The sequence below is a fragment of the Trichoderma atroviride genome, chromosome 1, assembly GCF_020647795.1.
Source record: "Trichoderma atroviride chromosome 1, complete sequence".
NCBI lineage: Eukaryota > Fungi > Ascomycota > Sordariomycetes > Hypocreales > Hypocreaceae > Trichoderma > Trichoderma atroviride.
Window position 1 is genome coordinate 6,837,568 of NC_089400.1, and position 25,659 is coordinate 6,863,226.

At 48.3% G+C, this 25,659-nt stretch overlaps 11 protein-coding genes across 11 annotated transcripts; 8 read left to right on the top strand and 3 right to left on the bottom strand.

Annotated features, from left to right (window-relative positions):
- Positions 1–96: 96 nt before the first annotated feature.
- TrAtP1_002477 (uncharacterized protein) lies at positions 97–3,647 on the top strand (the record flags this gene model as incomplete). Its single annotated transcript, XM_066111482.1, has 7 exons — positions 97–1,214; positions 1,337–1,391; positions 1,466–2,008; positions 2,115–2,185; positions 2,235–2,387; positions 2,468–2,783; positions 2,856–3,647. The coding sequence occupies 7 exons, from the start codon at positions 97–99 to the stop codon at positions 3,498–3,500; spliced, it is 2,901 nt and encodes a 966-aa protein (XP_065967558.1). The 3' UTR covers positions 3,501–3,647.
- A 2,489-nt stretch (positions 3,648–6,136) lies between these two features.
- TrAtP1_002478 (uncharacterized protein) lies at positions 6,137–7,306 on the top strand (the record flags this gene model as incomplete). The annotated part of the gene is made up of 1 exon (XM_066111483.1): positions 6,137–7,306. The coding sequence occupies one exon, from the start codon at positions 6,137–6,139 to the stop codon at positions 7,304–7,306; it is 1,170 nt and encodes a 389-aa protein (XP_065967559.1).
- Positions 7,307–7,829: 523 nt separating this feature from the next.
- On the top strand, positions 7,830–10,017 carry TrAtP1_002479 (uncharacterized protein). Its single transcript, XM_014085358.2, has one exon. The coding sequence runs from the start codon at positions 7,923–7,925 to the stop codon at positions 9,591–9,593; it is 1,671 nt and encodes a 556-aa protein (XP_013940833.1). The 5' UTR covers positions 7,830–7,922; the 3' UTR covers positions 9,594–10,017.
- Positions 10,018–10,373: 356 nt separating this feature from the next.
- TrAtP1_002480 (uncharacterized protein) lies at positions 10,374–11,459 on the top strand. The gene is made up of 2 exons (XM_014085357.2): positions 10,374–10,563; positions 10,622–11,459. Exon 2 carries the CDS (start codon positions 10,667–10,669, stop codon positions 11,414–11,416), a length of 750 nt encoding a protein of 249 aa, XP_013940832.2. The 5' UTR covers positions 10,374–10,563; positions 10,622–10,666; the 3' UTR covers positions 11,417–11,459.
- A 205-nt stretch (positions 11,460–11,664) lies between these two features.
- On the top strand, positions 11,665–12,702 carry TrAtP1_002481 (uncharacterized protein; the record flags this gene model as incomplete). The annotated part of the gene is made up of 1 exon (XM_066111484.1): positions 11,665–12,702. One exon carries the CDS (start codon positions 11,665–11,667, stop codon positions 12,700–12,702), a length of 1,038 nt encoding a protein of 345 aa, XP_065967560.1.
- A 404-nt stretch (positions 12,703–13,106) lies between these two features.
- Positions 13,107–16,157, top strand: TrAtP1_002482 (uncharacterized protein). Its single transcript, XM_014085356.2, has 2 exons — positions 13,107–13,607; positions 13,662–16,157. The coding sequence occupies exons 1-2, from the start codon at positions 13,469–13,471 to the stop codon at positions 16,052–16,054; spliced, it is 2,532 nt and encodes an 843-aa protein (XP_013940831.1). The 5' UTR covers positions 13,107–13,468; the 3' UTR covers positions 16,055–16,157.
- An 808-nt stretch (positions 16,158–16,965) lies between these two features.
- Positions 16,966–18,080, bottom strand: TrAtP1_002483 (uncharacterized protein; the record flags this gene model as incomplete). Its single annotated transcript, XM_014085207.2, has 1 exon — positions 16,966–18,080. The coding sequence occupies exon 1, from the start codon at positions 17,914–17,916 to the stop codon at positions 16,966–16,968; it is 951 nt and encodes a 316-aa protein (XP_013940682.2). The 5' UTR covers positions 17,917–18,080.
- A 614-nt stretch (positions 18,081–18,694) lies between these two features.
- Positions 18,695–19,954, bottom strand: TrAtP1_002484 (uncharacterized protein). The gene has a single exon (XM_014085355.2). The coding sequence runs from the start codon at positions 19,919–19,921 to the stop codon at positions 18,782–18,784; it is 1,140 nt and encodes a 379-aa protein (XP_013940830.2). The 5' UTR covers positions 19,922–19,954; the 3' UTR covers positions 18,695–18,781.
- Positions 19,955–20,781: 827 nt separating this feature from the next.
- On the top strand, positions 20,782–21,901 carry TrAtP1_002485 (uncharacterized protein; the record flags this gene model as incomplete). Its single annotated transcript, XM_014085217.1, has 2 exons — positions 20,782–21,289; positions 21,369–21,901. 2 exons carry the CDS (start codon positions 20,782–20,784, stop codon positions 21,899–21,901), a joined length of 1,041 nt encoding a protein of 346 aa, XP_013940692.1.
- A 244-nt stretch (positions 21,902–22,145) lies between these two features.
- Positions 22,146–23,362, bottom strand: TrAtP1_002486 (uncharacterized protein). Its single transcript, XM_066111485.1, has 2 exons — positions 22,304–23,362; positions 22,146–22,232 (listed from the first exon to the last, which is right to left on the bottom strand). The coding sequence occupies exon 1, from the start codon at positions 23,081–23,083 to the stop codon at positions 22,529–22,531; it is 555 nt and encodes a 184-aa protein (XP_065967561.1). The 5' UTR covers positions 23,084–23,362; the 3' UTR covers positions 22,146–22,232; positions 22,304–22,528.
- A 145-nt stretch (positions 23,363–23,507) lies between these two features.
- On the top strand, positions 23,508–25,415 carry TrAtP1_002487 (uncharacterized protein). The gene is made up of 7 exons (XM_066111486.1): positions 23,508–23,663; positions 23,731–23,751; positions 23,805–23,876; positions 23,937–24,531; positions 24,584–24,712; positions 24,775–24,809; positions 24,882–25,415. Exons 1-7 carry the CDS (start codon positions 23,613–23,615, stop codon positions 25,080–25,082), a joined length of 1,104 nt encoding a protein of 367 aa, XP_065967562.1. The 5' UTR covers positions 23,508–23,612; the 3' UTR covers positions 25,083–25,415.
- Positions 25,416–25,659: the final 244 nt, after the last annotated feature.

Below are 25,659 nucleotides of genomic sequence, written 5' to 3' on the forward strand. Positions count from 1 at the left end.
GTATTAGGTGTTTACCTGGCAAGTATCTATATACTGATAAATACCTCACGCGGGATTGGTGTTTTGAGAGCTCAGTGATCACGGCAAATTCCGACCATGGCCACGCCGGCTGAAAAGAGACCGGGTCGCAATAGCGATATTTACGATATTGTTATTGATTGCACAGTACTCTTTGAGTTACTAGCCAAGCGATCCAAGCTTGAGCATGACAAGAACGACATCGGAGATGAAAAACGTAAATACAAAGACGGGAAGACGACTCTTGAAGACCAAATCAGCAGCTCGAGACCCAGCCCTGATGAAATGAAACGGAGCTTTAATATCTGGATTGACAACACTGGCGCTCTCGCTGCCGACCCCAGCAGATCTCTTGATACGCGCCTGCACACTCACCGTGATATCAAGAAGATGATTACTAATTTGCTCCAAATGCTCGTCAGGAATATCGAATTTCGCAAGTCTACGTTTCGAATCTGTGTCAGTTTGAAGAAATTGAATGCGCTGACGATGACTGTTTTAGTCCTCAAGGGCGAAAGTGCCAAGCCTACGGCCTCGAGCAGCAGCGATAGTGACGATGATGATTTGGAAGACGAAGCCAGGGATGCGATCGAGGAGGCCCTCGACGAGCTCCACTTTATGGCAGCTGCCATCCGCAGGTCTTCGGTACGCAGTCAAGAGTATAGCCTCTCGTCTCATTTCCACCGAGATGATGACAGCTATTTCCAAGAGCAGGTTTGTCTGGTCGTCCGATACTACTTCAGAGATGCTAGGCGCTCTCTGTGTGAGCAACTCGGTGCGTCTCTAGCTATACGCCGCAGCAAATTCTTCCAGAGAATGCGGCATGATGAGAAGCTCGGCACTAGACGCAATCCAGAAGAGTTCAAACAATCAACCAAGCCCATCCAAGGGCCTGTTGGGAGGCCGCAGCAACTTATTCCGGAGGAGAATCTCCCCAAACAGAAGCCAACCGTGCCATTCAAAGCTCCGCTGGCATCTGGCGACACGAGGAGTCAGTTGGATAGTGAAGTCGCTCGTCATCACCTCAGGCAAGGCCCGGCCCTCTCCACCATCAGCACGGGATCTTCTATCCGTCTATCTTCGGCTATATATCCCGATAAGCCCAAATTTGCAGACGGCGATATCAACTGCAAGTGTCCGTACTGCGCTCGGCCGCTCACGACTAATCGGCTGAAGAATGACCCAAAATACTGGCAGTGGGTATTGCCCTTCTTTCTAACGGACCCTTGCTTTGTTTAGTTTTGTTTCTGTTTCTCTCTTCGGGATAATTCTCGTCGCTGTGGCCTTTTATATAGCATATACTGACTGATACTTGCAGGGCAGGAACCACGTGGACGAGGACACAGAGCCCTACGTCTGCCTTTCTGAGGATTGTACCTCTCCCATATTGTTCTTCGTCCATATGAAGGACTGGATGAGCCACATGGTAACGTTGCACTCGGACGAGTGGCACCGCAACATACACATGACCACCTGGTACTGCGACGTCGGCCATGAGGCTGTACAGTTTAATGACCACGAGAGCTTCGTGCGACACTTGAAGGACCCGGCGAACCATACGGATCGGGATCCCCCAACCGATTTGCAGCTCGACACGCTCTCCCGGAGGAAGAAAAAGATCCTCGTCCGCGACGAGGAGTACTGCTGCCCCATATGCGAGTGCGTTCCCAAAACTCTAGAGCCGGTAATCGCGAGCAGCGACCCCGACAAGATCCGTCGATCTCTATACGAGCACATTGCAGTCCACATCAAGGACCTCGCCTTGAAGTCAATTCCTACTCTCCATGGGGTTGAGCCCAGTGAAGACAAACAGTCTGAGGTTGATGATGGAAGTGACAGGCGACTGAGAGGCGAAGATTCCACAGCATCGTACCCGAGTGGCCTTGATATGCTTCGGCAGGAAACAAGCCTGGCTTTCGAGGACGGCTCGGATGGAGTCAGTGGCGCGACAGAAGATGAGGATTTGGCTCACAAGTGGGACCAATCTATTGTTCCGGAAGAACCGAAAGAAGGAGAAGAATGGAGAGAATGGAGAGAATGGAAAGAATGGAAAGATAAAGCGGCTCAGGATATAGACAGGCCAGACCCCATCCTAGATCACTTCGCTCGGACCCAGCGACAATCCAACCAGTCATTTGGGGACGCTCGCCGGGATTCAAGTTTACAAGTAAATGTCTCTGTACTCATGAGTAGAGTTATTCTCACAGGTTTATTAGAGCGCAAGCCCCAAAATCATCGCTCTTTCGGGGGGAACAGTCACCCCACCGATTGTCGCGGGCACAGTCCCGCTCATCAGAGTCGGACTCTCTTGTGGCTGAAGGTAGCAAAGGGAGACTTTTCGATGCCACCGATTCTGTTGACCAGGAAGAGTAAGTTTTACACATAAAGATCCTTATATTCGCACATCAAGTTGATGCCACCATCATGAACTGACAAGTGACCTGTGTAGGATACAAAAGGCGAAAGAATGGTTCCGCCATTTTGAAACAATTAAACACGAACTACCAGGAAGAGCAAGATTACCAGATGAGAGAATCAGGATTGGCGTGCTAGATACGGGCATTGATCTTGATAATAGTTACATCTCGCAAACACCTGACAGAGTTCGCTGCTGGCCCCCGGAGGCCAACCACCACGACAATGACGGCCACGGAACTCATGTGGCATATTTGCTCTTGGAGCTAACCAGGCATGCTGATCTGCGCATTTGCAAAATCGCCGATTCAAGATCCATACAGGATGCTGATGTCCAACGGATGGCTGAAGTGCGTATAAACAACACGAGGCAAAAAAGCTCCGCGCCAAACGCTGTTTCGCTAATCCCAGCTTTACACTAGGCAATCACTCATTTCTCCCAAAGAAGCAATCCTAGGGGCCAAGATGACGTCGACATCCTCGCTCTTCCGTTTTGTTTTCCTAGGTATGATGACGTACTCAAGCCAATCAACGACGCTATCCGCAAGGCACGAGAGAGCGGCATCATCATTTTTGCAGCCTCAGGTAACGAGTATGGGGACACAGGCCTCTCCTGGCCTGCCTCCCTGCATGAGACGGGCGACGTGATTCGGATCAGTTCATCGGATGGCAGGAGCCCACCCTCTGGCTTTAATCTTAGTCCTGAGATTGGTCGCTGGATCTGCACCCTGGGCCAAGGTGTCCCATCGTGTCAGGTAGGTGTAGATACTGATGAAGTGATTTACCGAAGCGGGAGTTCGTTTGCGACTGCAATAGCCGCTGCTATAGCCGCCATCATACTCGGCGTTGTGGACTCCATCGACGCTTCCCAGCAACCTGACGACTTGGTACACCTCAGGCCTCGGCTACGGACGCGGTTGGGTATGGAAAGGGTATTGTGTGAGACATGCGTGCAGATTGGTCTCGGGGAGTCATGTGTTTCCCTCGCGCCCTGGTGCTTCTTTGGGCCTGGAAAGCAGACACAGATTCATATAATAGTGAATATCCTTTCGCATGTCTCTGGTTAAGAGAGGCCATGGGTTTGCCTTTCACATATGAAATGATTTCTGTATCAAGTCATTTTTAATGCGACAAGTCATGTTTAATGCGACACAGCACAGCCTTGATGGGGAATCTTTGGCTCTTAGGAGCCTCCAAATGTTTTGTAACGTCGGAATTATAATTGATGAAGGCAGGTATCTCTAATTTACATCTGGCGCCACTGTTGACTCATTTGTGTACATGAGACGACAGATACATGGAGTTGGACAGCCGAACCTAAGGGAGCCTTTGCACATATATATATTGCCGATCGAGGCATTTCCCTTTGTAACAAACATTGAATGACCCTTCCAACGCTCTAGTCCCGATGACTGCGCAGTGCATCACAGTACGGGATATTTGTTTATGCCTGAAGAACCCTAGCCCAAGCCTAGCCGCTGGAACACTGTTTGGCTATGCAGAGCAACAGCATGTGAAGGACATGCCGAAACATGCGGCACTCATACTTACGAATAGGTATATAACTCAAAATTCTGGATATTTTATTCAAAAGAAACACCGACTATTCTTATTTGTGCGCGCGATATGGTGGCCCGCTTTCTTGTTGATGGGAGGATGCAGGTACATGTATAACGTGAGTATGGAGCTTGGTCAACTTGGTGATTTATTCTGGTGTAACACAAGGAGGAGCAAATGCTCAAAAGGAACAGACGGGCTTGATATCAGACGGTACATGTAGATAGGTGTGCCACGTGATTGCTCTTATTGAACACGTACTTTGTAAGACGCAACATCATCATATGGCAGACTGCATCCTACAGATGCTCAAATCCCCCGGCGGTTCAACGGACTGTCCACGCCCTCTCTTCTTGGCCCACATTCATACCGATGGTTTTAGACTCTCGCAGAGAGTCAAGCCGGTTCATGCCACAATGCTCATACAGCCAATTATGCCGACGCCTGAGGAGGGTTCTATCGCAGACACGGCTGCAAGAGCACGCCAGCTCCTTCTATGCTGCTGAGGAATCGCAGCTGAAGAGCCCCAGAAATTGGCAGCAACACAGCTGGCCCGTTTGAACTTGTGGGCCTCTAACATCGGAGTCTTTGCTTCTCAGCACGCATCTCTTGATTATCGGCTCCGCACAGATCCGCCCGTCAAAGCGGTGGTTCGAGGGAATCTCGACACAGTCTGCAAACACCTTTTGATAAGTATGCTAGCCCAGTATCTTACCGGAACGTGCATTAATACGTATTTATTCAGTTTTGAAAGGCTCTTCAGAACTGTCCAAGGAAGAGTTTGACACATTTTTTGACACTCCACAATCACAAGTCTCAGCTTTTGCAACGAGTCTGTTGCGGAAACGTACACCGAATAACGATGCGAGAAAAGCGGCGTTTACACTCGTCGAGAGCAAGATTACTGTGCTACATCAGCTCTCTCTTGCCATTCGGCGAGCGAGCAACAGAGATAACCTAACAAAAGTTCCCAAACTCTTCAGTTTTGACGCAGAGTATGTCATACGACAGGGGCAAAAAGTAGACGGCTCCAACTCTGAAACTGTTATTGGGAGCATTTGTTTTGACGTTGGAGCTGGACTTGAGGAATTTATCCGCAAAGTCTTGACGCATAGATGGCTTCAATATCGCTCCAGCGGTGTTGAAGACCTTGGCAAAAAACGAAATAATTATCGACAAGCCCTTCTTGAACGCTGCGTATCGGCTGTATCAACTCGCAGGCGGCAATTGGAATATTTCCGAGCCCATCAAACCCGTCTCGGAAAGAATGACAAAAGGGAATGTTCGCTCAGGTCTTCAGGTCAAAAGGCAACGCTGCAATATTATTCCCAAACCACTGTACATCTCAAGGATAAAGACTTCCGCACTAGGCTGCTCATCGACCATGAGTCGAATCGTTCATCTAACATACCATATGCAGCTTCCAACCATACCCAGGATGAGACGGTTGCTTCAAGGTTTGCCAAGGCGAAATTCAAGCCACCATTGAAGTCCTTGGCAACCTGTTCGTCTGTTCCAACAACTGCCGCTGCTGGCTTCGGAGGTGACGGCCCGTTTGATGTACCGCAGCCGCCTAGGTTAGGCAGAAATGAAAGAGAGAAAGCATGCCCTTACTGCTGTCTTGTTTTGCCGGCCAAGACGTTCTCGACGCATCAGAAGGAAAAGCAATGGGAGCAACATCTCGTTGAAGACTTGCAGCCATACGTTTGTCTGTTTACAAACTGCACTGCTCCAGGGAAGACATACTCTTCTTTCGGGGCCTGGAAGTCACATCTCAGCCAACCCCACTACCAAAGTTGGCAGTGCGCCTTGCACCCAAAAGACGACTACAGCAATGCCGCAAATAAAGAGTCTTTTACATTCAACACCTTGGCTGAATTCAAGAGCCATCTCAAGATTTATCATCCGGACTGTGACCCAATGTCAGCCAATGACCTGAGTCAGCATGTACGCCGGCGGGCAGTCCTACCGCAATGGTGTTTTGTTTGCTTTGAAACATTGCCTGAACCTGCCGCCTTGCTGCAGCACATGGCCAGCCATTTCAAATCCATGTCGCTGCTAGCACTGCCTTGGCGTGAAGACATTGGAGACAACGAGGCCATTGCTAGTGACAAAGTTGCCGATTCGAGCGCTGCCGACGAACGCCATGTTGCGCTACATACGGAGCTTGCCGGTCTTGGCTTCGGGGGGGGAGGGAGCAACTGGTAACAGAGCGAGGGAGTCGATGCGAGCACCCCATAGACAAAGGTCATTATTTGCCGCTTCGCTTTCCATCGTTAACCAAAGCTCTGCCCCTCCCGAGGACCGTTTGCACCATTTGGATACATGGATTACGGAGTTGAGGCCAAGCTCGGAGATGATGGGACCGGAGGAAGCGCCAACTAGACCTGCAAGTCCACAAATCGAGTCAAATATTGACCAGCCAAGCGCTATAGGTCATCTTGTTTTCGGCTTTGAGGATCTTGAGACTCTTGAAGCATCTCTTGGCTCGGGTCAATGTCAATCCAAGTCGTTTACAGGAAAAGAAGGTGGCAGTTCTGCAAACGATAGGGTGGTGTCTGAGTTTAGTGTGAATGTAGACGGTCTTCTTTGGGTAAATGGATACGAAAGCTGTAAGCAGGACGACTTGGGAGGCCAGCCAGGCCGACAGATGACCCTGGTGGTTCTTAAATTTACGCTCTCCTCCCGCGGCTTACACGAAAGATTCGACTCCATGCGGATTTCCTTACAATTCGAAGCATTTGATTCCGAGCACTGGAAACAGCCAACCGTTGAGGCCTGGGCACCATTTGGTCCTATGGACAGAATGGGTAGGCCGGAAACTCGTCAAAAGCAAACCAACGAAATCAATGAAGATGCTGCATTAATCCATTCTACAGCCGGCTTATCCATGGCTGCAAGAACTGAGGGCGAATTAGTCAGGCCAGGCTTTGACCAGGTGCATTCAACGGTAGAGGTGCACCATCAAACTGGCCGCCCATACGGTGTTACATGGGTTCTAGAGGAAAATAATATTCGAGAGGCGGATACATCTCTGGAATTCAATACAGCGGTGCTTGTCTCACGAAGCTCATCAGACCCCTATAATGCCAAGTTCGACCTCAACGCGTTCGTCGGCCCTTCCAGAGAGCAATTCAACGAGGTGAGGCAGTTTACAATTCAGCAGGGACAGCCTTGGGTGAGTTCTGAAGGTGAGGAGATGATGAAGAACATTGATTTAAGGAACTTGGGGAATCTACGGAATAGAGAAATAACTATAATGTTGGATATTCCGCTGGGTTCGGGCTATGTAGAGTGCCATCACCCAAGGGATTGAGATGGCATATATAGCTTGTGCGCCTCGAATGAAGCTGATTTATCCATGGCTGAAGATGCTAGTGTTTCCCAGGTGTCTCTTGAGTTTTTCCACCGGACCGGTGAGGACTTTTTCGGTTTGGGATTTGAAAGTAGTCATTGCGGATTAGACACCCCTGGAGTCGCCCTTTCAAGGTTTGCTAGAATCAATATAATCGCGATGCACCGCTAGTCTCGCAAAAGCTTCACCGCTTGACATTTTGGATTGCTCTGATACTATTGTTAAAATCACACGGGGCTCTGGCTGCTCAAGCATGCTCTTTAGCGCGACACGGCTCTCTCGTACAGGGGGGTCTCAAAATTTGCAAATTAGAAGACAAGGTGTATTGTGTATTTTCACGATGTGTGCACGTATGTAGAACAGACGCTGGCTGGGTCTCGAGCTACCCGGGAAAGCATGTAGGTCCGTACGTAAGATGCTCCCATCACGGGTACAATTGCCGTCGGTACAACCAGCTACTACTAGCAGGAAACGACTTTAGGACCCCCACAATATGAGGCTCGTCTCTGGATCAATGGTGACAACTCCATGACCACAAGAGCCTGCACTTGAACACGAACAAGGCCTCTGCTTAACAATGACTGCCAGACACCTCCTCCAAGCTTTCATAGTAATAGCCTGCTCTCTTCCCCTCTGCCAATGTGCCCCGGCAAGTGGCCGCGTTCAACTCCCTTCTTTGCTCGACGCGACGCTTGATGAGCTGCAGTCGGGCCTCAATGCCGGGCATTTCACCAGCGTGGACTTGATCCGGGCCTACACCGCCCGAATCGGCCAAGTCAACTCGCGACTACACGCCGTCAACGAGATCAACCCGGATGCTGTTTCCATCGCCGCACATCACGACTCGCTGAGAAGTTCTGGAAACCTCATCGGCCCGCTCCATGGCATCCCAGTCGTGGTTAAGGACAACATTGGCACGGCCGACAAGATGAACAACACGGCTGGGTCGTTCGCGCTTCTCGGCGCCGAGATCCCAGAGGACAGCACCGTTGCCCGCAAGCTCCGCGAGGCTGGCGCCATTGTGCTCGGCAAGGCCAATCTCTCGCAGTGGTCCGGTGCTCGTGGCGAGATCACGCAGGGCTGGTCGGCGTATGGCGGGCAGTGTATCGGCGCCTATTATCGCGACATGGACCCCGACGGCTCTTCGTCTGGCAGCGGCGTCGCGGCCTCGACTGGCCTGGCCTGGGCGGCACTGGGGACTGACACCTCTGGTTCGATTGCAGATCCGTCGAGCAAGCATAACTTGGTCGGAATCAAACCCACCACGGGGCTGACGTCGCGGTATCTCGTCGTTCCCATCTCGGAGCACCAGGACAGCGTTGGGCCAATGGCGCGAACCGTCAAGGATGCCGCTTATTTGCTGGCGGCCATTGCCGGACCCGACGAGCACGACAATTACACGTCTGCGTCGCCGTTTGGAGATCGAGTGCCGGACTATGTGGCCGCTTGCAAGGGCAACGGCCTGCGTGGGAGGCGGATTGGCGTCCCTCGGCACATGTTGCAACTGTGGTCGGACAAACCCAGTGATTATATGCTTGAGATATTCGATTCTGCGCTGGACGTCTTGCGGGCTCAGGGCGCTGAAATTGCAGACGACATCGTCCTGCCTGGCGCGGTGGACTTGCTGAACAGCAAATATAGCCCCTTTGTCACGGGCCCAGACCTGATGGTCGACATACCTCGGTACTTTTCGCAGCTCAAAACGAACCCCAACAACATCACTACCATGATTCAGCTACGCGAATTCATCCAAAACGATGCTCGCGAAGGGTACCCCGAGAAAAACACCGCGTCTTGGGACAGGGGCATCCGCAGAGGCTACGATAATACCTCGCCAGCGTGGTGGGCAAACTACAAGGCCCAGGCAGAGCTCGCCGGCCCTCGGGGAATTGCCGGCGCGGTGGACAAGTACTCGCTCGATGCTATCGTCCTGCCCACGGAATATCTGAGCAAGCTTGCGGCTCCTCTAGGCAACCCGGTCATTTCAGTCCCTGTAGGACGGACGCCCGACGACACGCCTCTGGAGAAGAACAAGTTTGGGACTTTGAACATCAAGGGCCCGAACCAGCCGTTTGGGCTGGGATTCACGGGCGCGCGGTTTAGTGAGGAGATACTCGTTGAGATTGCGTATGCTTTTGAGCAGGCGACAATGGTGCGCAAGACGATTGTTCCTTATATCCAGCCCAAGACGGAGCTGGAGGACATTGTGGGAAAGAGAGAGGATACGAATGGGGAGTTGGAGTTGTAGATGAGTGGCGACTACTCTAGACAAGCCATGACTTGTATTGATCAAGTATGCCAGGTTTGCTTGAAAGAATAACCATGTTGGCATATGAGTGCTTGGTTATTAGACCATCTTGAATCCTAGTTATCCTATATAGACTGAGCGTTGCGGCGGGAGTGGAGTCATTAGCAGATTAGCGCTCCGTCTGCCTTCCAGGTTGCTTCGACCTCAGCTCATGGAAATGTCCCACTGTTGCCTTCAAGGCTACAGGTACCTGCATATGTGTACTGGGACTAACTAACACAATTGAATAGATGCATCGTTTCCGTGGGGCATTATCAAGGATGCATTACTTCGTATCCAACTGCCTAGGTAAATGTGGGTAGGTAGGTAGGTGCCTACTGTCTATACTGTTTGCTTTGCCAGCACTACTTGGACCATTCACCTATATATAGTCTGGAGGCTTTTCTGGCTCGGGCCGTCCCGCTTCTGGTTGGCAAGGTAAAGCCAACTACATACAAGTAAGTATACATGTAGTTGCATGTGACCACCATTGCAGGCCAGGGGGTCTCATGTAAATGAATGAGTACATATACACAGTCCTTGGATGTGAGCCATTGTGGCCAGGCTGGCCATTCATTCGTCCGTATCAATCACCGAAACTGAAGATGCAGGACGCTAATCCTCGAATGTCCAATAAACACCCCCTTCAAAAGCCTCCCGCTGACATAACGTCGTACGCGAGCCTCGTCTATGAAACCCCGCTCTCCCCAAGTGTGTTTTGCCTTTCCCCGCTCGTTTACTATTAAATAACGCTCCATTCGCCCGCTCGCCGCATGTTCGTCTTCCCCTTAAAGTTTGCTGTTTGTTTGACTAGCTATCGTGGATAGTGAACAAAGAGTATATGTTCACCAAGAATCAGCCGGATAGCAGAGATATGAGGGGCTAGAGATCTTGTTTCATATGACCATCTATAAAGACTATTGGCTGAGAGGTACTAGCATCCACGAATGGCTAGATGTATGGATGTGAAGCTGACTGTTGTCAACTAGTATCATTCCCGATATTTGCCTCGTCGGTTGTTGCCAGCCATCAACATGGGTACTCAGATGGACATTGACTATGATCTATCCGAAGTAGGTAATAATCCACCCGAGGCTGAGAAGAATCTCGAGACTGAGAACAGTCTTCTCAACGCCAAGAATGAACCCCTCGGACTCATCAAATCTGCGGAAGCAATTGTTGGCAAAATAATCCCTCAATACGAACATGGAATCAAAGATTTCGAGGAACTTCCACCTGAGTTCATCAAAGTAAACGATTGTCTACCTCAAACACAAAACGTTCTAAACCATGCCATCAATGAGCTCAAGTGGGACGAATCATCGAGTGAGTCCATTCAGCCCTTGGCTGTAGGACTTGAATTACAAGTGAAGAAATTACAAAATGTATTCACTCAGGTTGCAAAAGAGACAAAAAGTTCGAAAGATCAAACCGTCTTAGGATGTTACATCACCGTTCTGAGAGGTTTGGAGGACCCCAAGTCACACCAGGTGGAAGTTCTTATGCGTGGCATCCTCAAGGACCTTGATACACTGTTCAACGAAAAGCCACTGAAATCAGGCTACAGCAAACCTTCTGAGCTGAAGGTTATCACTGAGAAGATGTCCAAAGTGAAATCATCCGTACAAGAGTCAGATCTTACAAAAACTGGGCCAAGTAACGTTCAGAATAACTACGATAGGTCAACGGGCCATCAGTATAACGGCAATGCAACTAACATAAATTCTGGTTCTGGTACTTATACGATTAACAATAACAATGGTACGAATCCAACGAATTCATAGATTAAATATCCATATTCAATTATAAATAGACTGACTCTTTCTACATTGAAGTTTCGGTTTTTCGTGACAATGCCACTTGGAAAGGTATAAACTCACCTCACCACATCCCAACTCAAACGGATGAATGGAATATGTCCCCGGATGGTAATCTGGCAACAAGCGGCCAGGTTGTAGCCCATAATCAACTGCGACGTCGGCAAGATCAGGCACATCTCTCGAACTCTCAAGCTATAAGCGAAGGTAGCGCGATGAAAAGAGGTCGACCACATAGTCGAGAAGATTTCCAAATCGCAATCATCTGCGCGCTGCCACTCGAGTATGATGTGGTTTCTCTACTCTTTGACCAATTTTGGGATGAAGACGAGTCATACGGTCGCGCGCGCGGCGACACAAACACGTATACAACCGGCCGCATGGGACAATACGACGTTGTGCTTGTACTTCTTCCCAATATGGGGACCATTGCGGCGGCTGGAGCAGCAGCAAGCTTCAGGTCGAGCTATTCCAACCTACAACTGGCATTCCTAGTTGGCATTTGCGGCGGTGTGCCATGGAATAGAGAAGACGAAATCCACCTCGGTGATGTCGTAATCAGCAAATCCGCTGTTCAGTATGATCTGGGCAACCAATATCACAAGACGTTTGTGATTAAAGACACCATCGATGATAGCCTTGGTCGACCAAATAAGAACATTCGCAGCCTAGTCAAAAGCTTTGAGACCGAACGTATCAGAGACCAACTACGGCAAAAGGCGTTATTATACTTGAAAGACATCCAGAGTGCAGCCGCACGGAAGCGACGACGATTCAACTACCAGTATCCTGGGACTGCAAAGGACATGCTTTTTATAGCAACATATCGGCATAAGCATAGAGGCTCACAGCCTTGTAATTTCTGTGATGCCCAGCCCGATGGCTTTTGCCAAAAGGCAGCCCAGACATCTTGTGCCGAACTTGGATGTGACGAGGCACAGCTGGTGGTTAGATCGGATTTGGAGGCAAGAGGCTCACCTGAAGAGCCTGAAATTTTTATTGGGCGTATAGCTTCTGGAAACACGGTGATGAAGTCTGGTGAGCATCGAGACAGGATTGCTGACGAACAAGGCGTAATTGCTCTTGAGATGGAGGGGGCAGGTGTCTGGGATGAGATTCCTTGTATTATTGTCAAGGGCGTGTGTGATTACGCCGACAGTCACAGAAATGACTTGTGGCAACGGTATGCTGCTGCTACGGCTGCTTCGGTTATGAAGGCTATACTTGGGCGATACATCTTGTCAGATAGATGAGAATACTGCGTCAATGTATCTAGATATGCGAGGACCTAGATGATCTTTTTCTATCTTATGAAAGCTTGTAATTCTATAAGCTTAGAAAGATATTATGCGGCGGCCAATGGATGGGACGCATGAAATTGCGATTGCACAATTCAGCGCTTAAAGGGTTGGTAGAACCCAATCATTGACCTTGAATAGATGCCTATTAGACAAGATGCATGTATCACAGCCATACTGGTGAAAGCACCGCTAGAGAAAAACAAGAAGCTACACGTTCGGACTTCCCCATCCCGACAACCAATGCTGTTTGTTGGGTACCCATTAGGCTCGAAAATTCTAGGCTGGCCAGGCTGGCCAGGCTCGGCACGGTACAAACCTGGCGCCCAACCTCCCATAGAAACACATTACAGTCCCTTGTAGTATCATGTTCACTATTGGATGAGGTTGGCCCCCCCATGTTGCACCAGGCGGCTTACTCCGCCCCACGGTATAAACGAATAAGCTGCCAGGTTTCGTATGGGAGCCTCAGCTGGCGCCTCCCCTCTTTCTCATGCCTCGTGCTTGTTTAGCCATATTCCCTTACTCGTGTGACGAGGTATCAATCATTTTTGCGACTCATCTATATCTTGATTTGCGAGCGCTTTTGTAGCAAGAACACCCCGTCTTGCAGAAACTCCCCATCGTTGATTTGGGCAAGCTACAGGGAATCCGACGCAGAATTCAGGGACTACGGCATCGCTTCCCCGCAGCACAAGCCTTGGCCCGCACGAAGATCAAAATGAAGAATGTCAATGGAGATAACAATGCTCAACACAATGCCCCAGGCGGAACAGGCCACCAGTATACTGGCCAGGGCCAACATATTTATAGCGGCCCTGATATGACAATTAATAATAACGCAGCCACGTATACACTTGGTACGAAGTGATCATACTCAGTTGGGAGCTTAACTAACCAAATTTGCCCACCAGATTCAGACAAGTCTCGGGAGGAAATCATGCAAGCTCTGTACACGTCACCATATCGACAGAGAAAAGATCGAAATCCCGACCGCGTTACAGGAACATGCGAATGGTTTTTGAACCATATAGACTACCATAACTGGCGAGACAGCACGTCTTCCTCGATGCTCTGGGTATCCGCAAATCCCGGATGTGGAAAGTCTGTTTTGGCTAAATGTCTGGTTGATGAGCTTAAGGCTACAAAAGAAAGAACCATCTGTTACTTTTTCTTCAAAGATGACTTTGAGGATCAGAGAAGCGCTAAAAGCGCCATTAGCTGCATTTTGCACCAACTCTTTATACAGAGAGAGAATCTTTTATCTGCTGAGATTATAAAGCGATTCAAGTCTTACAAGGCGCCTCTCGCCAACTCATACTACGATCTTTGGGAGCTCTGGGACATTTTAATCATGGCTTCACAAGAAAGAAATGCAGGCGAGATAATCTGCATCCTCGATGCATTCGACGAATGCGAGAATCAGGACCGACAAGGTCTTGCTAGGATTGTGCGCGAATTTTATATTCAAAACGGCACCATTAAGCAGAATGTTAATTTGAAATTTCTTATAACTAGTCGCCCTTACGATGAAATCCGGCGGGACCTAGTTCCTTTCAATCTTGAGGACGTCCCGGTTATCCATTTAAAGGGCGATGGGGATGTAGAGACAGAAAAGATTTCTGGAGAGATCAGTCTCTTCATAAGGGATAGAGTCTCGCGCGTTCGAAAAAACCTTGATCTTACAGAAAAAGAAGAGGCGCTCCTTTTGCAAGGGCTTGAAGCCATCCCGAACCAAACATACCTATGGGTCTATCTCACCTTAGACTGGATTGAAACTGAGATACACAACAACATCAGCGAAACGAAGATACGCGACGCCATTTCCACTCTCCCTCGAACTGTTGATGAGGTTTACGACAAGATTTTAGCCAAGAGCACAGATGTAGCAGAAACCAAGAAACTGCTACATATTGTGGTAGCGGCTGAACGACCTCTGACTCTCGAAGAGATGGACTTGGCACTAGCAGTTCAACAGCACCATGATTCCTTTAAAGACCTCAAGCAGAGACGCAGTGATCGTTTCACAAAGTATATCAGGGACCTTTGCGGCTTTTTCATAAACATCACAAATGGAAAGATTTATCTTCTTCATCAGACAGCGAAAGAGTTTCTAGTCCCAACAGGTAATTACGACTGCCAGGAAGAGATCACAACACAACGAGGACACGTGTCTCAAGTTGAACGCCACAAGCAGCTGACATGGAAGTCTTCACTTATACCATCGGAGTCCCATCGAATTATTTTTAAATCGTGTGTTTGGTATCTACTTTTCATCAAGCTCCAGGCTCGCCCTATTGAGGTCATTCCCGCATCCGACTACAAAAGTCCTTTGGGTCAATACAAAACAACACTTGGCAATCACCATGAATCTGTGTTTCTTGATTACTCTTCAAAAAGCTGGGCTACGCATTTTCGTGCGTCAGGTATCGAAGGAATTGAGTTCAGAGAGCAGCTGCAGCAAATTTGCAACGTAAAATCAAGACTTTGCTGGATTTGGTTCAGAGTTTACTGGGCGGGAAAACACCCTAGCGCTGCATTTCCTTCCAACTTCACGACACTTATGGTTGCCTCTTATCTGGGAATAGAAACCATTGTCAGACTTCAGCTCCAATCACCTTACGTTGAAGTAAATGTTGTTGACGACATTTTTGAGCGTTCAGCACTCTCTTGGGCGTCAGAGAATGGATTTGAGAACATTGTGAGGCTCTTAATCAAAGGTCCAACATTCAATCTTAGAAACATTCTGAAGAATGGTTTCCGCCCATCGTTCTTTAAAGCTACAGTCGATACCAAAGATATGACGATGAGAACACCGCTATCTTACGCGAGTATTAATGGCCATTTGTCTGTTGTCCGAATATTACTCAAAGCAGGAGCCCGCGCAGACTTAAAAGATCAAATTGGAGGATCGCCAATATCTTACGCTCTCTGCACCGGACGGCAGGATATAGCCAACGAAATGACAACACGAGCTCAGGAAGTTTCAATAAATGAGATTCGCGATGGATTACTTGTATCAGCTGTCGCGAATAGGCATCAGCTCATTGCTAAACGCCTTCTCGATAGCGGTGCCGATATAGAAGCAGTAAACAGGAATAAGGAAGCACTTCTCTTAACTGCCTCTCGGTATAGGGATACAGCTTTTGCTCAACTTTTAATAGAAAGGGGTGCTAATATAGAAGCGGTAAACGAACATAACGAAACACCTCTGTTTATTGCCACTCTACATGGGCATAGAGATATTGCTGAAGATTTAAAGGACATGGGAGCTGCTGTGGATTTACCAAAGGAAGATGTTAGATAGATTTACCCTCATGGGATTTTAGTCGATGAACTTGATATGCGTCGGTCGTTCAATTAGGCTGCTGAGTTTAGATGAAGTTAATTCACCGTGTTAAATTACGGCATATGTTAGAAATTGCTCTATGGTAATATTGTTCGGCGATTCACCCATATATAAATATGAGTAAAGAATATAAATATAATCCTCTCTTCACAGGTGATACTTGACACGCTTAACGGCGCTGACTAAAGCCACACGGGAATTTCTAGCATGACGCCTCTTAATATCGCCGCCGAGCACAATAATGAACCTGTCCTACAACCTTTATTGAAGAAAGGGCTGATATGGTGCCTTTCTCTTTCGCTATCAAGGCAGCCTTCAGCTATCAAGACAACTAATAATTTCATCACCTAGGTGTTGAGAAAGAAGAGCGTAGAAAAGCAAAAGCCACATGACAGCAAACTATGTTATATGACGAAGGAAGTGAAATGAAAAATTGTTGAATTCATTTTCAAAAGATGGAGCACTCAAATACTAAGTCTTAATATAAGTGTTACGGAGGCCATTACAGAGGCTATTTTTAAATAGAAGCCGTTGATATAAACGAATTAATTTCTTTGTAGTCACAAGCGAGCTAATACATCTGACACATGGCAGTCTGGGTCCAATGTTATCTTTTCTCTACACAGTACAACAATAATATCGGCAATAGTAATCCTTGATCAATGAAGTCGGTATACAATGCCCAAGGCACAAATTTGCCTCACGGTAAATTACTGCAGTAGCCAATTAGGTTACAACATTTAATTTAAATAACTAATCTTAGATATGCTATTGCCTCTAGAAATATTACTATTCCTAAAAGTAAAAAAGCAATAGTAAAATAGTTCAGTTATTAAATAGTAATCAAATTCTATCCTAAACAATCATCTCTAAACATACTTTCCAAACCATTCAACTAGCTCGGCAGGTTTCTTGGCAAAATAATTATAGCCATCAAATCTCCTAGTACTATCTTCAATCCAGGTCAACTGCTTTTCTTTGCTGCTTAGGGCGTCAAAGATCTCCTGAGTATCTTTCGTATCAATCAAAGCGTCTTTCCGAACCTGTGCAAAAAGGGTTGGCACAGTAACATTCTTCACCAATGGAATGGGGGATAGCTCTTTCAGGTAGAATCCGGTGATGTCGTGAATTCTCATATCAAAAGCCTTTACAGTCTCATCGACGTCAAGGCCCGCATTGATGGCGCCTTTCTCGACAAAGGCATGCCCCGAAACAGCTTGAAGAAGGACCATAGCCTTGATATCATTGAAGTGCTCTGGGAAATGGGACATGGCATGAATGGTAGCATTCCCTCCCATGCATCGGCTCAGTAGGCCAATGGTGTTGTCCTTGGTGTCCGAACGTGAGCGGGCGTAGATGAGAGAGCCAACAACGTCGCGTGCCTCGTAATATCCGAGCGCGCCGCACATGCCTCCCGATCCCTGATCGCTGATGCCGTGGTTTCGAAGATCGTAGCAGATAACGTTGTAGCCAGCATCATGCAGAGCCTTGTAGTCGGGTAAAAAGTTCACCTCAAAGCCGCCAAAGCCACCGAATTCCTCCAGATGGCCGGGGTATCCATAGCGATTGCATGTCATTGGATGATTTGCTATGATGAGCTTCTTCGAGTTGGGTGCAGGGATGAACCATCCTTGTAGGATTGTGCCATCGAGAGAAGGGAAGAAGATGTCTTCGTATTTCATCCCATACTCATCTGGTCGACGAAGAATAGGGCTGCGCTGGCCATTCTTGAAGAGCTGAGCGTAGGTCTCAACAAGTTGCGCCATGGCGTCAGGGGCTGAATCGCCCTTGGGTTGAGTGGATAAGTGAGACGTAGCCATCTTACTGATAATGTAATAAGAGTTGTGTGATTTTTTTCGTGATAACGGCTGATGGCTGTAGCTTTTTATAGTGAGCAGTTGGGAGTGGCTATCAACTAATAGAGCATCAAGGGGAGCGGGTTATACGCAAGAGATATCAAGTCATGTCTTCTTGTAAAGGTAGATCTGTAATGATACAAAAAGCAGGTCAAATTGACTTCTGGGGTCGGTTGTAGTAGTGGGGCAAGCTCCGAGTGGCTCAGCCGATAGGCACTTCCATGATTTCGGCCGATACTCTATAGCTTACCAAGTAGGTCTGCGTTATGACATTTCGGCGTTAGGATTTCTTCGCAAACCCCGATATTCTATAGTGTAGGTAGCTCATTTGGTAGAAAATACGCTCTGCGTCATGGTATTTCGGTGTTAACGGTTCTAGAGGAATTCCAATACCCTCGCCCAGCTAGCTCATATAACACAGATGCGCCTTGTATGAATGTCCCTCGATGTCAAGGGTGTCCTATGGCCGGAATGTGGACTACCTATGTCCTCTGTATTTTCGCGAAATATTGCTCGCCTTAATCGCTGTTGTCATTGGGATAGAGGATACAATCGGAGATTCCGAAGTCTACCATCACACTAGAAAAGGCTGTACCGGCTACGCAATTCAAAGACCATGTTCTTCAAGGCACTGTATTGTGACTTCAAAAGGATATGTTGTACTCAAAGCTATAACTGATCTTACGGATATTCACAAGAAAATGTAGCCAAACAATTTTCCTTACATACTCTCATATTCTAGTGCTTAGCTAGATCCAAATAGTAAACTTGGATCTCATAAAATACCTTGACTTGCAGTGAACCCTTTGTTTATTTACATTTTGCCTGCTTAATCATCGGACAAATTCAACAACTCCAGAGACATCTTCCAGAGTTTAGTCTCACCCTCCGGGTTATACGCCCATGGCTTGTATCCAGGACCTTGAGGACCAGTCTTGCTTGCGTCGTGCGCGCCAGCAATCTGACAATCGTCTAAATACAATCCACCCTTTCCCTCCAACTCTTTGGCCAGAGCGGCCCATACGCTTGTCGCTGCGCCTTGCTCAGGGCTCTTCCAGTAAGTATCCAAATACTTATTTTGCTGCCACCCGTTCTTCACGTCGTCGTCAACGTGCCGCAGCAGATCCGTGGCGATAGCTCCAGGGTGAAGGCTGAAGGCATGAAGACCCTTTGAATGGTACCTTCTTTCAATTTCGTTTGCTGTCCAGATATTGGCAGTCTTGCTCTGGCCGTACGCTTTCCATGGATCGTACTCGTTTTCCAGGCTAAGGTTGTCAAAATGCACATCACTAACATAGTGAGCGCTAGATGCAACAATAACCACGCGTGAATTAAATTCGGGAGTAGAGGAAGCAAGAAGCATAGGGCGGAGTAGCTGAAACAACAGGAAGTGAGCCAAGTGATTGGTTCCAAACTGAGTTTCGAAGCCGTCAGCTGTACGACCTTCAGGGCAGGCCATGACGCCTGCATTTTCGATCAAAATATTAAGGCGCGCCGTCTTGGACTTGAACTCTTCAGCACATGCGCGAACGGACCCCAGAGAATCAAGGTCCAGGTGGAGAACGTGGACACGGGGGCTCTCAATAAGATCGCCCAGGGCAGCCTCAACCTTGGCTGTATCGCGAGCCGTAAGATAGAGAGTTGCTCCAGTAAGATACAGTGCTCGGGCAGTCTCGACTCCAATGCTCGAAGAGCACCCAGTGATTAGGATCACCTTGTTGCTCAGCTTGTCGACGAGTTGTTGGTCTTGTACGATTTGGGATGCGGTAGGTCGAGCATCTCCTGGTCCGCCAAGGGCCTCGATCTGATGAACTGAAGCGTACCTTGAAGTCATGATGCAGAAAAGCTGATGGTAGGCTATTGCAATTGTTTGATATGGAAGAAGGATGACTGATCTTAATAGTAAAGAGAACTGGAATCCTCGACACTTTCCTTTAAATACAATTGGGTCTAGTGTTGTTACTTTCATAGCCTCTTTACTAAAGCAAATAATCGATGAGTTATTAAAAGTGTAGCTAGCCCTGAAAATTCATCCCAGCGCTTTGGGAGTAACAATATATACTCTTTACCTTTACAAGCTGCGTCAACAACATTATTACCTGTTAGTTCCACTTTTAAAGCATCAATGATCTACAGCTAATTGAGGTTTGGTTTGTAACCAATTTTTCGGCTTCGGCCGAAAAGGCTTCGGTCGAAAAGGGCTTCGGTCGAAAAGGGCTTCGGCCGAAAGTTGGTTACTAAAACTGAACCAACGGGTCTTGGCTGTGGTGGCAGAACATGCTGCTTTACACGATCGGATGCAACGGTGCTTCCTTATGTAGAACCTAGTCAGCCACTGAACAATCATTTGATTCACACCCGAAACTAGACCTATATACTCGTCAATGCAATACAGCATCTGTCAGCAAATACCAATATTGTTAATGAAAATTGATGAATTTATAATATATCGCAGGCTACTGCAATATTTTTAATATGCCCAGGCCTATCAAACCTAATGTATTTTTCTTTTCTATGCGTAACTCTAACATTACCTTGAGAGAAACTTTGAATAGGTAACCAAATAAGTCAAATAACACCACATCTGGCTCAAACATTCATAAGCAGGGCTTTCAAATCCAGTTATGCTCTCTTACTAATATGAGAGTCCAATCGTTGGAAACAATGTAGGAATGTGAATGGAATGTCGGGATGCATAATAATTTCTTGCAAAGTTTTCGTGGCTTAGCAACCCACAAGGGACTAAGTTGTCGCATATAAAATTCAAGGTGCGTCCTAGATCCAATACTTCCATAATACTACCTAATCCCGTGTTAAGATCTATTCGCAATGTCACAAACTGTTATTCGGCTCAGAGGCAAGAGGAACTCGGTTCGAAACCTGAAGGCGTGCAAAGAGGACGTCCAGCCGCCCACTAAACATGAAGTTCTTGTCAAGGTTCACGCGGTATCCTTGAATTATCGTGATATCGCTATCGCGACTAGTCAATATCCATTTCCTGTCAAGGAAAATGTGATCCCTTGTTCGGATGCCGCAGGAACTATTGCCACAGTCGGCGATGGTGTTAAAGGCCTCGCTGTCGGTGACCGTGTCATTTGCGCATTCGACACGAGCAACATTTTCGGAGATTCAGACTTGCTAAACGGGCAAGGAGGACCGGTAGATGGGGTTCTATGTGAATACATTGCGGTTCCAGCCGCTGCAGTTGTCAAGGTTCCTGAAGACTCGCCTCAAAGCTTTTCGGAATGGTCTACCTTGGTCTGCGCGGGCGTCACAGCATGGAACGCCTTGTACGGCGCAATACCTTTGAAGCCAGGCCAGGTTGTTCTTTGTCAAGGTGGGGATATGCCGTTTAGCATTCCTAACATCTCTTGCACTCAACTAAATCTCAGCTAATCATTTCTTTCTATTGTTAGGGACTGGCGGCGTGTCGATTTGTGGGTTGATCTTGGCCAAAGCTGCCGGGGCCATCACCATTGTGACGTCCTCTAGCGATGAGAAGCTCGAGTTGGTCAAGTCTACATTTGGCGCCGATTTTGGTATCAACTACAAAAAGCATCCAGAATGGTCCAAGGAGGTCTTGAAGATTACAAACGGCGAAGGCGTTGAATATGTTCTTGAAAACGGAGGGTCAGGTACAGTCAAGGAAAGCATCAGCTCCGTCAAGATTGGAGGCAACGTATCGGTCATTGGCTTTCTCTCACCTACAAGCCAAGCGGAGATGCCAGATGTTGCGCATCTTGCACTTGAAAGAGGAGCTGTCATTCGCGGCGTCCATTTTGGTTCCGCACAGTTGTTACAGGACCTTGTGCGATTTGTCGGGCGCAAACGTCTTCGATTACCAGTTGAGAAGGAATTTGCCTTTTCCGAGGGCGACGTGATAAAAGCATTTGAGTACCTCCAATCGGGCGCACACATTGGCAAAGTCTGTATCAAAGTGGTTGATTAAAGAATACTCAAGGCTTTTAACTAATAGAAGTAACGGACTGGTATGTTGGAATCTTTTACAAAAGTATTAAAGTGTATTTTTACTGTATATAAGACCACGGGATAAGCCGCATGGCCTAAGTTGGAAGTCAACGCCATATGGTTCCTGTTTCTTCATGTTCTTAAGCCACCGTGATTGTGCATCAGCTGGAATCGCTATCGTAGATTTCTTCCCCATTCGGCGGCAGAAACAATAATTAGCCAATGGGATGAGGATCATGCAGTGTCAGCGGCTTCGACCCCGGCGGTTTGTGCCGCCTAACATGGCAGCGAATAGCACTTGAGGACACATACTACAGTTTATGAGCCTCTGTGATTTGGGCCGCTTGTAGACATGGGGAGTTATGAACATGAGAGAGCTTACAGGCATAAGAGGTGGGCTTAAGAGGTTTAATTTGATGTTTTAAAAGCCCCGAGGTCACTCAAAGAGGAAGCTCCTGTAATGCGGCTAAAGTGCCCACCTTAGATTATTTTGTGAGCTTGCAGATTAGATGGTTCCTCCGCCACCTGCAAAACTGAAGGGATGCTCGACCCATTTCCTTGATTGGGAGCTCTATCCAAGTCTGCGGTGAATACACAACCAATAAGGCTACTCTGTCAGCCACCTCTGGCTCGAAGCATAGATTTGGTCGGAGTCAACAGCTTTGTCGCATTTGTATGTCATATATCGGAAGTGGATCTGAGAATCACTGCTGGTCGGCAGCAAGAGAAAGCTGTCTCCTAAATAGACAAAGTTTCGTCGCCAATGCATATCGGACACTGTGATTTGGCCATGAGAGTTTGGCCATGAGAGGGGAAAGGGGTCAGGCGCTGGGAATTCTTCCTTGATAAGGGCGATGTTGTCGCTATTTTTCTGTGGCGCGTTGCAGATGCGCCGCTTGGCTGTTTGCCGTTTACCGTTGAGAGCCACGATAGCCTCAGTCACATCGAAGCTCAGATCGGGTGGTTGTTGGCAGAGCAATTTTGCTAGTCGTAGGTTCATTGCTGGTTGTGCGTACACGTCTTCGTCATCGTCCAAGCCATCAGCAAACTGCCGCTCGATATCCCACGTTAGGCAGTTGTACAAGTCTTTACGGAATTCTTGTTCGAGTTTCTTCATCCGTTGCGCGCGTTTGCTGTTAATCGCTGCTGTGAGCTGTCTCATCGACTTCTTATTGAGTGCCTCATATCTGGTATCTCCCTTTCTTCAGCTGCTCTCTTCGCTATCCCAATCTCTATATTTCGGGATCGAGGAGTAAGTTGAGCCGCACTTTGTCTGGCACCATATTCTTTCGCGTACCTACATGTATTTACATACATCCCATTGGGTGCATCGTTGGGAGATCTTCTCAAACCAGCCTGACTCGCCAGAGGGTTCGAACCTCTTTTCCCCGCACCTAATTGACTGAATCTTTGTCTTTTTCTATCATGCCCGCATTCCAATTGCTCTACCCAGTCCATAGCGTTCATGTTGCTATTTCGCCTCACTGAATAGTTCTCCACTTTAGGTGGCAGGGCCTGAAGCGGGCTAAAGCTCCCTCCGATCTCGGCAGGTGGGGGATGTTTCTCCTCCAACTCGCCCAAAGCAAGCTCTCAATTCCTTCGTCATAACTCTAAACTTCTGACTTTCTCCCACCTCGTCTTGGACTCATTCTCGTGCCTCATCACAACTCCGTCGGACAAGCATCGCAATCATGGCGGAACACAACATTGTCGTTTTTGCGGGCGACCACTGCGGCCCAGAGGTAACCAACGACCCCGAGCTTTCCCTTGGCTCTAGACAGAGAGAAGCTAACTTTGGTGATCTGACAGGTTATTGCCGAGGCAATCAAGGTACGAGTCTGGGATTGCAACCTGCAGCTGAGCACGTCTGACGCAGGATTCAGGTTATCAAGACGGTCGAGCAGCTGAGCCCGACTGCTGGCAAATTCAATCTGCACGACCACCTGCTCGGAGGGGTAAGATTACACAGGCTCAAAGACACGAGAGGTCTCTTGCTAACCTCGGCGTCTCTCCAGTGCTCCATCGACCAGACCGGCTCCCCCCTCACCGACGAGGCCCTCGCCGCCGCCAAAGCTGCCGATGCCGTGCTCCTCGGCGCCATTGGCGGTCCCAAATGGGGCACCGGCGCCGTCCGCCCAGAGCAGGGCCTCCTGAAGCTGCGCAGCGAGATGTGCGCCTATGGAAACCTCCGTCCCTGCTTCTTCGCCTCCGACGCCCTCGTCGAGTCCTCCCCCCTCAAGGCGTCCGTCTGCCGCGGCATCGACATGATGCTGGTCCGGGAGTTGACCTCGGGCCTGTATTTCGGAGAACGAAAAGAGTACGATGGCGTCAATGCGTATGACACTGCTGTGTACACGAAACCAGAAATCGAGCGTATCGCGCGGCTTGGCGGCTACCTGGCCAGGACCAGGGGAGACTCGCGGGTCATCTCGCTGGACAAGGCCAACGTGCTGGCGACAAGCAGACTCTGGCGCAAAGTGGTTGACGAGGTCTACAAAAACGAGTTCCCCGATCTCAAGGTCGAGCATCAGCTTATCGACAGCGCGGCCATGATCATGGTCAAGAACCCGACACAGCTGAATGGCGTTATCCTGGCGCCCAACTTGGCAGGTGAGCGAGGCCCTCGTCCACCTCAAAGGCGGTTTAGCTAACCACTTTTCAGGGGATATTCTCAGCGACGAGGCGAGTGCCATAGCTGGAAGCATAGGCCTCCTCCCGAGCGCGAGTCTCTGCGGCATTCCGGGCTCGGGCTCAGACTCTGCAGTTCGCTCCATCTATGAACCGATTCACGGTGAGACTCCTATCCTCCACTCGAGCCCTCGTGTAGACACTAGTCACTAACATAGATGACAGGGAGCGCGCCGGATATTTCAGGGAAAGGGATTGTTGTGCGTTAAACCCCCGTTTCGGCGATTCCCATCTAGGTATTCGCTGCAAGTGCAGAGCTGACATCGTTTTAGAATCCCATTGGCACCATCCTTTCCGTAGCCATGATGTTCCGATACTCTCTGAATCTCCCCCACGAGGCTAAAATCGTCGAGGACGCGGTCCGCGCTGCCATTGACGCCGGGCTGAGAACCAAGGACATGGGCGGCAGCACGAGCACCGCAGAAGCAGGCGATGCCATTATTGCTGAGCTGGCCAAGCTTCTCAAGGCGTGAGATGTGGGCGAAATGAGTCGAGAAAAGGTGTTGGAGGAAAATCGTGGTTGACAGAAAAGTGGTTGACGCTGAAAGGTGTTTACGAAAAAGGGCTTGGCAGAAAAGGGGCAGACAAAAATCAGCTGCGAGGTTGAAGCCGTCTGAGAAATGACAGGGTTGAAAAAGAACTTGGTATTAAAAAGTATGCAGAAACATGGAAATGGGGGACATGTACAAAGCAATAAGACGGTCGGATCGGGTCAGACGTACTACCCACGAGTTTAGGGTCCATCGGTATGTCATTGGAGATAGTCAAATTCGCAATCAAATGTGTCTTTTGTCTGTATTGGCTATACCTGAAGCTCGAAATCCACGTATAATGTAAACCTACTAGTATACGAGTATCATCAGGCAAGCACAAGGGCATCGCCGATATCTTAGGCTTTTCACTGAACAGCATGACGTAGCCAACGAGTTGACAAGACAAGCTCAGAATCTCTATTAAATTATATTCAGAATGAGCTACTTTCATCAGCTGTAGGGTGTGTTTTATATGTTAGCACTAAACCCTTCAGGAAAGGCTCCGTCTCAATATGAG

Coding starts and splice junctions, on each gene's coding strand:
- TrAtP1_002480 (XM_014085357.2), top strand. CDS start 10,667: ATGGGTACTCAGATGGACATTGACTATGATCTATCCGAAGTAGGTAAT.
- TrAtP1_002482 (XM_014085356.2), top strand. CDS start 13,469: ATGAAGAATGTCAATGGAGATAACAATGCTCAACACAATGCCCCAGGC. Junction 13,608..13,661: donor CGCAGCCACGTATACACTTG/GTACGAAGTGAT, acceptor TTTGCCCACCAG/ATTCAGACAAGTCTCGGGAG.
- TrAtP1_002486 (XM_066111485.1), bottom strand. CDS start 23,083: ATGAGACAGCTCACAGCAGCGATTAACAGCAAACGCGCGCAACGGATG.
- TrAtP1_002484 (XM_014085355.2), bottom strand. CDS start 19,921: ATGAAAGTAACAACACTAGACCCAATTGTATTTAAAGGAAAGTGTCGA.
- TrAtP1_002487 (XM_066111486.1), top strand. CDS start 23,613: ATGGCGGAACACAACATTGTCGTTTTTGCGGGCGACCACTGCGGCCCA. Junction 23,664..23,730: donor GCGACCACTGCGGCCCAGAG/GTAACCAACGAC, acceptor GTGATCTGACAG/GTTATTGCCGAGGCAATCAA. Junction 23,877..23,936: donor ACGACCACCTGCTCGGAGGG/GTAAGATTACAC, acceptor GCGTCTCTCCAG/TGCTCCATCGACCAGACCGG.
- TrAtP1_002479 (XM_014085358.2), top strand. CDS start 7,923: ATGACTGCCAGACACCTCCTCCAAGCTTTCATAGTAATAGCCTGCTCT.